The sequence below is a fragment of the Antechinus flavipes genome, chromosome X (genome assembly GCF_016432865.1).
Source record: "Antechinus flavipes isolate AdamAnt ecotype Samford, QLD, Australia chromosome X, AdamAnt_v2, whole genome shotgun sequence".
Taxonomy (NCBI): Eukaryota; Metazoa; Chordata; class Mammalia; order Dasyuromorphia; family Dasyuridae; genus Antechinus; species Antechinus flavipes.
In genome coordinates, this window is record NC_067404.1 from 72,035,464 (window position 1) to 72,049,437 (window position 13,974).

Below are 13,974 nucleotides of genomic sequence, written 5' to 3' on the forward strand. Positions count from 1 at the left end.
ACTGGAGATGTGGAAATGCATTCTAAGCTGGGGAGAGAATTAACAACAATAGAGAGAGACGGAAAATGGAGGCTGCATGTTGTGAGAAACTCACAAAAGATCAGTTTGGCTAGATCAAACATACCCATGAGGAGCAATGTGATAAGGCCCCAAAAGGACTGGGGCCAGGCCTTCAGGGGCTTTAACCTCTCTAGGATTTGATTTGATCTTAGAGGCCATAGGGAGCCACTAGAGTTTATGGAGTACATACAGGGAATAACGCGATTAGATTTGCACTTGGGCGGAATGTGTTGATATTGGAGTGGGTAGACTGGAGGTGAGGAGCCTGTCAAGTCTTGCTTCTGGTGACTTTCCAAAGGATACTAGTTACAGAACTGAGTTTGGTAGGAACCTCTGGGATCATCTATTCCAACGACTTCCTTTTCCACGGGGGAGGGGAAGGGAAACTGAGTCCTAGAGAAGGCGAGTTGGCCAAGGTCAAACACCGTGGCAGATTGGTTAGCCAGGATTTCCAAGTCCCGAGGTCATGCAAGCAGTGGGTGATCAAGTCCAGCTGCGACTCCAGCTCTCTCACCTTCCACAGGGTCCACGCACGGGGATGGGAGTGGGGGGAAGAGGGTAGATACGGGGTGAGAAATCGGGAGTCCTAGTGGCCCCGGCAGGGTGTGACCTTCGGTGCCTCTCCAGCTGTCACTACAACTTTTGCCTAGCGCACTGGCCTCCGCTTCCCCAAGTGAAGGATGGGCTCCTCCCCCAGGGTAGCGCCTCGCCGCGCCCTCCCTCCCCCGCCCGTCCCCCAGAGTCCCGTCCCCGGGAAGTGAAAGGCGCGCTCTGAGAGGCCGGCCGGCCGGGCAGACGGGCGGACTGGCGGACGGGGAGGCAGCGCTCTGGCCGGCTCCAGCCCGCGCGCCGGGCATGCTCAGTAGCGCGGCCCGACTCGGCACCGGAGTCGGAAGCTCGGCTTTCAGTGCCCGGGCGGCTGTCAGCGGCCACTCGGCGGAATCACATGTGCCGCGGCCCTCTTAAAGCCACAGGCGCGCCTCTGGCCACAGCTGCGCCGGCCGTCCTTTAGGAGAGCGGCCGAGGCTCAGCTCGGCTCGGTGGGCTTCGGGGCGGACGCCCCCAGGGCCTGAGGGCGGCGGCCGCGCCCCCAAGGGCTGCCTTCTCTCTCCGGCGGCCCGGGTGGGGTCCAGCGGCTAGCTCGGCGGAGAGCGGGGCGGGGCGGGGTGCAGGGCGCAGGTGACGGGGGTCCGAGAAAGATGGAGCAGCCCGGGACGGCGGCGGGCCCCGGAGGAGAGGAGCCCGGCGGGGGTCGGGGCAGCAAGAGAAGCGCCGGGGGCCGGGCCGCTGGCGACGAGGAGACCAAAAACAAGCCCAAGCTGGTGAGTTTGTCCTGCCCGGGGGCGGGCTGGAGGAGACACTCGCGACGGAGGGGGGTAGGTAGGGGGCCCCCGAGGTCGCCCACCTCCGAGCTCAGGCGCGCCCGCCCCGCCTGCCTGCCTGCCTCCCACCCGCCGCGGGGGCGAAGAGCCACCCCCTCCTCTGCTCCCCTCCTTCGGCTGCTGGGGGTGGGGGAGGGAGGGCGGAGCCCCTTGAAGAACTGGGGAAGGGGCCTGCCCAGCCCACGGGGGCGCTGGGGTGTGCACGCGCGGGCGCGCGGGACTCTGTGCGCGTACCCGCCGCGCCGGCGCCCCTCCCTGCCCACCCCTCTTTGTAGCTGCTGCTGCTGTTGCTGCTCTTTGAGCTTCGGGCTGGGGAGCAGCTTGAGGACCCCTCCCCTCCTGGGCCGGCGTCTGCTCCCCTATTCCAGGGGAGCCCACCCCCACCCCCAGACTCTGCTGCACCTCTCCCTCCTTCTCTCAGGCAACTTCCTCGAGGAAGACGACTCTACACACTTGTCTGCCTTCAGCTCCTTACTTTCCTCCTTTTTTCTCTTTTCTTTCTTTTCTTTCTTTTTTTCTTTTCTTTTTATTTCTTTCTCTTTTTCTTTTTTTCTTTTCTTTTCTTTTTCTTTCTTTTCTTTTCTTTCTCTTTTTTTTTCTTTTTCTTTCTATCTTTCTTTTTCTCTCTTTCTTATTTTTCTCTTTCTCTTTCCCTCTCTTTCTCTCTCTTCCCCCCTCTCTCTTTCCCTTTTCTCTCTCTCTCTCCTTTTCTCTGTCTCTATCTCTTTCTGCCTCTCTCCCCTCTTCCCCCCCTTTTCCCCTTGGTGTGGTTGGGCACCAGTCATGAGGAGCCCGGGCAGGGTGGGGGGCAGGGGGTGGGGTGGGGTTTCTCCTTGGCTGCCAACTGAAAGTTTGAGAGCCCTAGGCAGCCAGCTCCAAGTTTGACTGGCTACAGCTACTTCCTGCCGCTGCCTTAGGAAAGGAAGGGATCACATTGGGCAATCATGTAGCAGCTTCCCCCTTCACTCTTGCCCGACTTGGGTTTTCTAGATCTGGGGGAAGGGGGGGGAAGGGGAGCCTTGTCTGCTCCAGTGAGTCAGTCAGCACATGAAAGAGGCAACGCTGAAAGTTTTGAGTTTACAGTAACTTGTCAGTCGCATCATTGGAGGGACTGCTAACATCAATGAAATGAAAGCTGTTTTGGAGAATGGGAGAGAGTAGCACAGTTTGTTACAAGCTTATCTCTAGATCACAAATCAAACATTTCTATATTTCATATTTATACATACTTGAGTTTACTTTTATCTACTTCACACTTTCACGTGAGCTTAACTGTGAAGTAGATATTATGACCAGTCATTCAGTCTATAAACATTTTAAAGCACCTATTATGATCTCGGCATTTAGGGGGACAAGAAGAGGCAAAAGACAGCCCCTCCCCTCGAGGATTGCTCACTAATGGGGTAGCCCCATTAGTGTATGGAATGACTAGGGAAAAAATGAGTAGAATGAAGAAACAAAGGGCAAGGCTACCTCTAGTAGATAGTATTTTATCTGGGAAGTGGAGGTAAGGAGAGAGAGCACGTTCTGGTGGTGGGGAACAGCCAGAAAAAAATGAGCAAACCAAAGATCTTTGTTTTTCCAGCACTTCTACTACATAGTGTTTCAAAGATAGGCCAGGCGTGTAGCATGGTGAGCAGTCCATCTGAGCTAGTACATAGACTAGGAGATGGGCAGCAGTTTAGATCCCCAGATCTAAACTCAGATTTTCTTTCTTTTTTTTTTTTTAATATTTTCTTTTTTTTTTTATTTAATAATAACTTTATATTGACAGAATCCATGCCAGGGTAATTTTTTTTACAACATTATCCCTTGCACTCGTTTCTGTTCCAATTTTCCCCCTCCCTCCCTCCACCCCCTCCCCTAGATGGCAAGCAGTCCTATATATGTTAGATATGTTGCAGTATATCCTAGATACAATATATGTTTGCAGAACTGAACAGTTCTCTTGTTGCACAGGGAGAATTGGATTCAGAAGGTAAAAATAACCCAGGAAGAAAAACAAAAATGCAGATAGTTCGCATTCGTTTCCCAGTGTTCTTTCTTTGGGTGTAGCTGCTTCTGTCCATCATTTATCAATTGAAGCTCAGTTAGGTCTCTTTGTCAAAGAAATCCACTTCCATCAGAATACATCCTCATACAGTATCATTGTTGAAGTGTATAATGATCTCCTGGTTCTGCTCATTTCACTCAGCATCAGTTCATGTAAGTCTCTCCAAGCCTCTCTGTATTCATCCTGCTGGTCATTTCTTACAGAACAATAATATTCCATAACATTCATATACCACAATTTACCCAGCCTAAACTCAGATTTTCTTGACCCCATGTCTAGCACTAGGTCAACTGCAGTACCTTGCATAAAGAAGCCATTTCCACAACTACTTGCTTCATATGAAAAGATAATGGAAAATCAGTTTTACATGCCATCTGATTTGTCACAGAAGGCCCCCTGCATTTTTCTTGAGCCATTTTGTCTGTCGTGGAAGACAGTGAGTTAAGATGCATTTGCATTTCTCCTATTTTTCTATCAAAAGGAGAGAGATGCATTTATTTATCTCTTCTCCAAGATAGGTCATTAAAATTACTTGGTGTTTGTCTTCATTCTCTTATTTTTGGTATGACTTTTTTTTAGTCATTGCAAATTTTCTTTCTCCTCGAGTCCTCCTGTATCTATTGTACAAATTTCTCCATGCTTCTCTAAATTCATCAAAGTGACTTTGCTTTGGCACAGTGATATTCGTTACATTTACATACCACAATTTGTTCAGCCCTTCCCCAGTCATTGAGCACCCACTTTGTTCTTTCTAACTCTGGGACAGAAACAAACTCTTATGAGTCACACAAACTCTGGAAGTGACTTGTCTCAGACAGCAAGCTTTGGTTCATTTGGTGTTTGGCTCCTACCTACTTCGGTACTGTTTCAACTTTGTCATCTCTTGTCAGAGGAAACTTCCAGGAGCAGCTAGGTGGGACAGTGGATAGAGCACCAGCCCTGAAGTCAGGAGGACCTGGGTTCAAATCCGGCCCCAGACACTTAAAACTTCTTAGCTGTGTGACTCTGGACAAGTCACTTAATCCCAGTTCCCTCAGAAAAAAAAAAAAAAAAGAAAGAAAGAAAGAAAAAGAAACTTCCAGGTTTTGTATGAAGGTATCTATCACCAGAGTCTGGTGACATTGGAAAGCTTGCTGGATTGGGAGCCGGAACTCCTGGTTACACATTAGACCACAGTTCTGTATACTTATTACATACATGCATGTATGACCTTAGGCATGTCATTTAAAACTGACCTCGGGCACCTTTCTCCCCCATTCCCCAGATCCTCATCAGCAAAATTACAGGGTCAGAGGATCCCCTTTAGCTCAAAATCACAGCCTAGAAGTTTTGCTCTTCTAAATTTGTGGTAGGGTGTGTCATTTCGGTTTGAGTATAATGTTAGAACTACCTTTTTACTTTTAAACATTATTTGGTAGTTGCAAGTTGCAAGTAATTGGTTGGGCCATTTAACAAGAAGCTTTTGCTTTTAAGAAGCCTCCTATCAAGGAAAAGTGTTTATCTTTGTTGGTAATAGCACCTTGATTCTATTCTTAACTCGCCTTTGGCCATTTGTACTGTTCCATCTTTTATGTTTCACTTGTCTTAGACAAAGAAACTAGATAGGTCTGTTGTGGTGAAACTAGCTATTAGCTGAACGTGATACTGTCAGCTCCAGCTCCCAAAGCTCTTCAAGCTATCCCATATGGAACACTGCTTTAAGCAAGGAAACACTGTTGTTACTATATATTTTGAAAGTTTTTTTTTTCCTTCTACTAAATGTGTAAGTTAAATAGCATAAATAATTTAACAATGTATCTTAAAAGCCGACTGGGCAAAGCAAATAAAAACAAACCTATGAGAACAACATTTTAAGCCAAACGCATTATAGACAGAAGACTGGTGGCATTTATTTTTGAAGCATTTCATTCCTTTAGTGTTGAAAGGCAAGCATGACATAGTTGATAGAAAGTTAGCCTTGAGCTGGGAGAGTTTAAGCCCCACCCTGACTTTTACTGGCCTTGTGATCTTAAATAAGTCACTTAACCTTGGGCAGCTATTCTTAACTGTCTATTTGCAGAGAAAGTGATCAGTTGCATTGGAGAGAGATTCCCCACCTGGGAATTCTCTATACCAATGAAAATTACAGTTCTAATTCTTATCCCTAGTGTTGAGCTCTTTGAAATCTAGGCCTTGGGTGTTAAAAGTAAAATGTTGGAAGCTATAAGACCTCTTAGGAAAGAATTCACTTGGACTTTTCAACCAAAAAATTATCCTGGTAGAATAAAACATTTCTGTCTAAGCATTTCCATTATCTTGTTGTACTTAACTAATTATTACTAGAGTTACTGTTTTCTTATTTATGAGCAGTGTTACAGATAGCTTCTTTTTTAAACAAAAATTATTGGCTGGAATTAATATAAAATAGTTTTAGACAGTGTTGGAGGAAAGTGCCCATATGGCACCATGAGGTGCAGTGGAGAACACTACAAACTGACATAAGTGATCTGTAATGAAGAAAATTCACCTGTGAATTTAAGTAAACTATTTGCCTGAATAAAAAATACCATGGCCTTTGTTAAGATTTTAGTATGTCTCATACAGTTGTTTATTTTTTTTGCAAATCTTCAGTCTTATAAGAGCTATTGATTTGAGGGAACAGCGGCAGTAGTAAAGTTGCTTAGACCCATTTCCCCCACTTAGCTGTTGAAACTGGTCATAGTTAACACAAAGTGTTTTTCTTGGGAGGCAGTTAGATTCTGTATGGTTCCTGAAAACTGAAGTTCAAGGACATGTTTCCTGTAAAAGGGGATCACTTTAATTTATTAATGTAGCATGAGCTTTTTAATCAGTACTAAGGAGACCCATTTTTCTTAACTGCCTTCTGGGGGAAACTAATGGATTTTGTCCAAGATTTAAAAGCTAGAAATGTTCAAGTTTACTTGAGAGATCTACTCAGTGTAGTCACTTCCTGCTGTTTTTAACACTTGTCAAATCTTGACTAATGATACTTTGATTTTGTGTGTGTGATGACTTAACCGTCTAGTTAGTCTCTGACTTGAGTATATCATCTAACTGCAAGGCTAAATTAGGCATGTTAAACGAATCATTTAAAATGAATGCATTTTGTCAGGTGAGATAGAAGTATGCTGTTTAGTCTTGATCATAACTAGCATTTATATGGCACTTTAAGGTTTTGTTAGGCATGGCATATATGTTCCCCCATTAGCCCTGTGAGATCAGTGCAATTATTATTCTCATTTAACACAGATAGGACATGTCTTAGGAAGGATATGAATTCAGGTCTTCCTGTTGCAAGACCTGTGCTCTATATACTATACACCAGACTGCAAGTCAAGACACAGTCATCTCTTAAGAAGAAATACTGGGATGGATTGTTTGGTGCTCATGTTTCAACTTGGGATTTCAACTGTGCTGAGACATTTGTGGACATTTTGATTCTCTGAAAGAGTAGTCTCTAAACACCCAACTAGTAAACATTTTTTGAACCTACTTATTCAACATGGATAGGTACGTTGATAAATTATACCCAGAATCTATTGTGCTATAATTATATATATTATAAGATGTCAGCTAAATAAAAATGATGACATGAAGAAATATTTTATTTTTAAATCTTATTTCATATTTTATTTTTTCCAATTACATGTAAAAACAATTTTAAAATTCGTTTTTTTCTTTCACATTTTGAGTAACAAATTCCTTCTTCCCTCCCCTCTCTTCCTAGTGAGAAGGCAAGCAATTTGACACAGGTTATACATGTGTAGTCGTGCAAAACACATTTCCATTTAAGTGATTCTATGAAAGAAAACACAGACAAATCAAAGACAAAGAAAGTAAAGAAAAAATATCTTTGATCAGCATTCAGTCTTCAACAGTTCTTTCTTTTGAGATGGACAGCACCTTTCATCAGAAGTCCTACAGAACTGTCTTGGATGATAGTTTTGCTGAGACTAGGTAAATGCAATATTGCTGTTACAGTATACAGCGTTCTCCTGGTTCTGCTTATTTCACTTTGCATCAATTCATGTAAGTCTTTCCAAGTTTTTCTGAGAGCACCCTGCTTATTATTTCTTAAAGCACAGTAGCATTCCATCGCTATTGTGTACAACTTATTCAGCCATACCTCAACCGATGAATGTCCCCTCAATTTTCAGTTCTTTGCCACCATTAAAAGAGCTGCTATAAATATTTTTGTACACATAGGTCCTTCTCCTTTTTAAAAAATCTCTTTGGGATACAGACCTAGCAATGGTATTGCTTGGTCAAAGGATATTCTAGGTTTTATAGCCTTTTGAGCATAGTTCCACATTGCTCTTCAGAATGATTGAATCAGTACATAACTTCACCAATAGTACAGTAGTGTTTTAATTTTCCCACATTTCCTTCAACATTATCATCTCATCAATAGTGATTTATAGCATTTTTATATGACTATAGATAGCTTTGATTACTTTGTCGGGAAACTAACTGCCTGTTTATACTCTCTGACCATTTATCAGTTGAGGAGTGGTTATTTTTTTAAGTTCGACTGTTACCAACTCTTACACTCTCTCTCTCTCTCTCTTTCTCTCTCTCTCTCTCTCTCTCTCTCTCTCAATCTCTCTTTCTCTCTTTCTTATTTCCCCCTCTCCCCCTGTTTATTCTACTCTCTCTCCCTTTTTACCCAGTTCATTCTCAAAAATGTTTTTCTTCTGTCTTTTACCTCTCCCAAACTGCTCTCTCTTCTATTAGCTCCCACTTGTTTCTCTTAGTTTCTTCTCTTCCTACTTTCCTGTGTGGTAACAGATTTCTATGCCCAAATGAGTGTGTCTTTTTATTCCTTCTTTGAGCCAGTTGTGATAAGAGGAAAGCTCATGTGCTCCCATCCCCACTTCCCCCATTTTTTCCTCTACTGGAAAATCTCTTTCAGGCCTTTTTTATGTCCAAATAATTTATCCTATTCTACCTCTCCCTTTCTCCTTCTCTAAGTGCATTCTTCTTTCTCATCCCCTAATTTTATTTTTTTAGGTAATCACACCATCACATTCAACTCACATCTCTGCTTTTTTATGTTTACTCTTTCTAATTCCCTAATTATGACAATGTTTTTAGGAGTTATAAATCTCATTTTCCCATGTAGAAATATAAACAGTTTAACCTTATCAAATCTCTTATGATTTCACTTTCCTGTTTATCTTTTTATTCTTCTTTTGAAAGTCAACTTTTCTATTCCATTTTGTGTTTTCATCAGGAGTGCTTTAAAGTCCTTTATTTCATTAACTATCCTTTTTTTTTTCTCCTGAAGGATTATACTCTGTTTTGTTTGGTAGGTTTCTTGGTTATAATCCTAGCTCTATTGGCTTCTGGACTATTATATTTCAAGTTCCTATGATCCTTTAATGTAGAGGCTGCTATATCTTATATTATCTTGACTGCATGTTCCATGATATTTCACTTGTTTGTTTTTTTGTTGCTTGCAGTATTTTCTCCTTGATCTGGGAGGTCTGAGATTTTGGCTAAAAATTCCAGAGAGTTTTTATCTTGGAATCTCTTTTAGGAGATGATCAGTAGATTCGTTCAATTTTTGTTTTGCCCTCTGATTCTAGAATATCGGGGCAATTGTCCTTGATAATTTCTTGAAAGATGATGTCTAGGCTCTTTGACTTTCAGGCAGTCCAGTGATTCTTACATTATCTCTTCTGGATCTATTTTCCAGGTTGGTTGTTTTCCCAATGATTTATTTCACATTATTTTCTTTTTATAAATTCTTTTTAGTTTGATTGTTTTTTGGTGTCTCATAGAGCCATTAACTTCTCCCTGCCCAATTCTAACTTTTATGAAATTATTTTCTTCAGTGAGCTTTGTTTTTCCCTTTTCCATTTAGCCAATTCTACTTTTGAAAGGATTCTTCTCTTCAGTGAATTTTTGTATGAGTTTTTCCATTTGGCCAGTTTTACTTTTCAAGGCATTCTTCTCTTCATTGAATTTTTGTGCCTCTTCTACCATTTGATCTGTTTTGCCTTTTAAAGTAATATTTTCTTCAGTATTTTTTGTGCCTCCTTTATCAAGCTATTGAGTCTATTTTCATGTTTTTCTTGCTTCACTCTCATTTCTCTTCCCAATTTTTCCTCTAGTTCTCTTGATTTTCAGAATCCTTTTTGAGCTCATCCATGGTCTGTGACCAATTCATATTTTTCTTTGAGGCTTTGGATGCAGGAAGTTTGACTTTGTTATCTTCTTCTGAGTGTGTGTTTTGATCTTGTCCCCTTAGTAACTTTGTATGGTCAAAGTTTTCTTTTTTTGTTGTTTGTTTGCTCATTTTCCAGCCTCTTTCTTGGTTTTTTAAAAACTCTGTGCTAAATTGGGATTCTGTTTCCCAAGTAGAGGGGGGCACTGTCTCAAGTTTAGGGTTTTTGTGTAGCTGTTTTCAGAGATAACTCTGGGGACCTGTAAGTTTTTGGCTTCTCTGAGGTGTATGATCTAGGGAGAGGTATGTTTACTGATGTCTTCTACTATGTACTGTTTTGTGAGTGACCATAAGCATTCTTTTATACTCTGTAACTGTTAGCTGTATCCCTGCTCCCCTGCCGCTAGCTGCAAGCTTTGCCTTGCTAGTACTCCTCTTCATGCAGGGACTAAGACCCAGGACTGTGACTTAAATCCAAGTACAGACAGTGCAAGAGAGTCCTGCCCCCAGTGCCAGCACAGGGACCCCTGTAAATCTCTATCTCTTTATCATCTGTGGACTGAAAGGTCTGGAAACCACCACTGCTGTCACTTATTAAGTTGATCCTGGTTTGCTTGGCCTGGTCTGTGCTGGATCATGCTCTTTTCTCTCCTTAGTATAAGAAGTCTTTCCTGCTGACTTTCTAAGTTGTCTTAGGCTAGAAAAGTGTTTCACTCCATCTTTTGTGGGTTCTACTGTTCTAGAATTTATTTAGAGTCACTCTCTAAAGGTATTTGGAGGGACTTGCGGGAGAGCTCAGGTGACTCTGCCTCTCTGAAAAAGGAAATAGTTTAAAACTCATTTAACAGTATAAAATGTTTTTGCTTGTAAAAAAAATTAACAATATTTTTACTAATTATCTTTGAAAATCTTGATTTAACACTTTGTGACACAGTGATTCAGAGTTCTAGTTTTTAAGGTAAGTTGATTCTGATACCTGGTTTTAATAACTGTTGTAGCTAGAAAAAGACCCTTCACAAAGAAAAGTTCAGCACATGCTTACTAAGTAATAATACTCATTTTTTTCAATCTAATGCTCCAATTACACAGAGGCTTTTGTTGAAATTGAGCTAGTAAATTTCTATCCTTACAGGTGTCAATCAGTTCTTGTAAACAAATTAGAAGGTATTACACTTTTATATTTTTAATGAATGATTTTTAATAATAACTTTTTATTTTCAAAACATATGCAAAGATAGTTTTCAGTATTCACTCTTGCAAAACCTTGTGTTCCAAGTTTTTTCCCCTCCTTTCCTCTCACCCCCTTCCCTAGATGGTAAGTAATCCAATATATGTTAAACACGTGCAGATCTTTTATACATATTTCCCCATTTAACATGCTGCACAAGAAAAATCAGACCAAAAAGGGAAAACAAATGAGAAGAAAAAAATGAGAAAGAAAAAAAGCAAGCAAACAAACAACAAAAGGTGAAAATACCATGTTGTGATTCACGCTCAGTCCCCAAAGTCCTCTTTCTGGATGCAGATGGCTCTCTCCATCACAAGTCTATTGGAATTGGCCTGAACTACTTCTTGATGAATGCATTTAAAAGGCACTGGAATTTTTGATTTAGAAAATTTTTTTTAAAAGGTTTGAATATTTTGTTTTCATGTTTGTATGTAGAGAAGTTTTTTTTTAAATTTTTTTAGAAGTGATACAATAAAATCCTACTCCCTATGCCATCCTCTGTCACCCGAGACTCTGACTTAGAGAACTGATCTTCTCCTTTCTCTACCCTCATTAAAGAAGACTTCCTTTAGCCTACTGTATCTAGTCAAATTCAGGTTTCCTTCATTTATACCACTATCACCTCCATCAGACCAAAGACCTTACCTGGGAAAATTTAACCTTTTCAGCTAAGGTACCCCATCCCTCTACCTAATTGTGGGGAGTGCCTCACTTGCCCCACTCTATATGTATGCAGACCCAGACTCACCATCTTCTTTCAAGGCATTTTTCTGTAGTGTATATCCTTGCTTTCTAGTCTTACTTTCTCCCCTTTATCCAGTTCAAGAGCCGTGATAAACCAAGTCTGTCACTGCTACCTGAAAACATGTGTTTGTCTCCTTCCCTGGGATTCCACTCCCCTCCTGTAACTTTTCCTACTAAAATATTGCACTGGGTCACCACTCCTGCATATGTTGCCTCCATTATTAGAATATGACCTTCTTGAAGGTAGGGACAGTTTCCACAAATGTATTTATATCTTTAGTATTTAACTTAGTGCTTGACACATAATAAAGAGTAAATAAATCATGTTAAATAAATATGTCCGATCCCTTAAACTTTTTTTGCGTCACAGACGCTTTTCCTAGTCTAGTGAAGCTTATGGACTTGTCAGGATAATTTTTTTCAATGTATTAAGTAAAAACACATAGGCTCACAAAGGAAACCAATTATAATAAAATGCAGATATCAACATATTTTTTTAAAAAGTTTATGGTTCTCAGATTAAGAACCTCTAAAATAAATGCTTTTTCATTCCTTCATTTCAGCAACCTTGAGAGGAGAGAATAGTGGAATAGTATATCTAGGAAAACGGAGTCAGCAGTATCAAATCTTACAGAGAGGTCAACAAGGCTGAGAATTCAGAAAAGGTCATCAGATTTGGCAGTTAAGACATCATGGGTGATTTTTGAAGAGAGCAGCTTCAGAGGAGTGAGCATTCGAAGAGAAAGGAGGTGGAGAATCTGGGAGGCTGGGGAGAAGGTGGGGAGGAATAGGGACATTTGGGAGGTTGTAGTTTGATGGGGGATGGGAAAGACATTGGAATGATAGTTGTGAGGTTTCTTATCCATGTCTACTTATTTTTTACTGCTGAAAAACAGAAAGTGGAATGGGGGAAAGGGGTCATCGGAATGGAACATTTACAGAGTGTGGAGCCTACTTAATGAGGGCTACCTGCCATGGCTTTCTTTCATGATCTGTGGGACAGGCATTGGGATTTTGGGGGTGGTGGTGAGGAATTTTGCCTTCTTTGTGTGGATACATGAGTGTAGATTAATCTGCCCTGAGGGCCAAATAATGTTGCTATGAGAAGCCAGTTGTGAGAGAGATGGGATTGGATGAACTCAGTGGTAAAGTTGTATTAGAAACATTCCCCCACAATTGGCTGTTTGGGGAGGGTCTGCTTATCTTCCAGTCCTCCAGTCTGTTAATCATATGTCCTTGAAGTTACACTGTGGCCTCTACTTTGGAGACCACTACTCTCTGAAACAAGTCAACAAGTATTTATTGAATGCTTAGTGTGTATCAGCTACTATGCTAAGTGCTCAAAATAGAAGGGCTCTAACAGTCCCTGACCTTCAGGGATTCACAATATAATCGAGGGAGATAACCTGCAAACAACAATGTTAAAACAAGATATTTACAGGATAAATTGGACAAAATCTCAGTGGGAAAGCATCAACATTATTCGGGACAGAGAAAGACTAATTGCAGGAAGTGAACTTGTGGCTGAGAGTTGAAGGAAGCCAGGAAGGTGGAAAGTACAGGGCATCTGAGGCACAAGGGAAGGTCCGATGCAGAAGCCCAAAGTTGGTCGATGGAGGGTTATGTGGGAGGAGTAGTGAATAGCCCACACTGTTTCTGGAGTGCAGACTGTGCTAAGAGGGAGTATGGTATAAGAGGAACTGGGAAGGTAAGGAGAGGCCTGGCTATGAAAAATTTCTACAAGAGAGTTAGGGTTAGTTAATTTGAGGTACCCAATCCCTGGGCTAATACAGCCCTACCTCAAGTATATCTTCGTTTTGTTTTGAGATGTGTGAATCATATTTTGACTCTAAATGAATTGTAAATTTCAGAACCTCAAAGTTTGAAGGAACCTCATGGGCTTTCCGATCTAGCTCTACCTGACCAGGAATCCACTCTACAACATACTCAACAAGTCCTGACCAGCTTTGAGGGGGAGGGTGGTGGTGCTCACTCTCCTGAGGTGTGAAAGTACAGCCTGGATAGCTCTCATACCTGGGAACCAGTTTTTCCTTATTTCAAGCTTCAATTTGCTTCTTTAAAATTTCTTCCCATTCTTCCTTGTTTTTCCCTTTGAGGCCAAGCAGAAGCAAGTGCTCTTTGAATTCAAATCAAGTGATTATAAAACTCTTCCTCACCCTTCTCAAATTTTTTTTTTTTTTGGCACATGAAACAAAATATCCTCATTTCCTTCACCTGCTCTGTATTTTGCTGTAGTGCCCTGTGTTTGGTATGGTCTCCAGGCCTCTCAGTTTTCTCAGATAGCAGTTTGTGACACTGTGTCAGTGTCTTTCTGGAA

General features: G+C 41.6%; 1 protein-coding gene across 3 annotated transcripts in view; it reads left to right on the forward strand.

The window, feature by feature from the left end:
* Positions 1 to 863: 863 nt before the first annotated feature.
* DIAPH2 (diaphanous related formin 2) overlaps positions 864 to 13,974 on the forward strand; it is a 737,850-nt gene continuing 724,739 nt past the window's right edge. For 2 of the 3 annotated variants that reach the window (XM_051967764.1, XM_051967765.1), the window contains exon 1: positions 864 to 1,382. In XM_051967764.1, coding sequence (XP_051823724.1) covers positions 1,260 to 1,382 — 123 coding nt within the window. In that variant the 5' untranslated portion in view covers positions 864 to 1,259. The remainder of the gene's footprint in view (positions 1,383 to 13,974) is intronic. The other variant, XM_051967766.1, reaches the window with a different exon arrangement.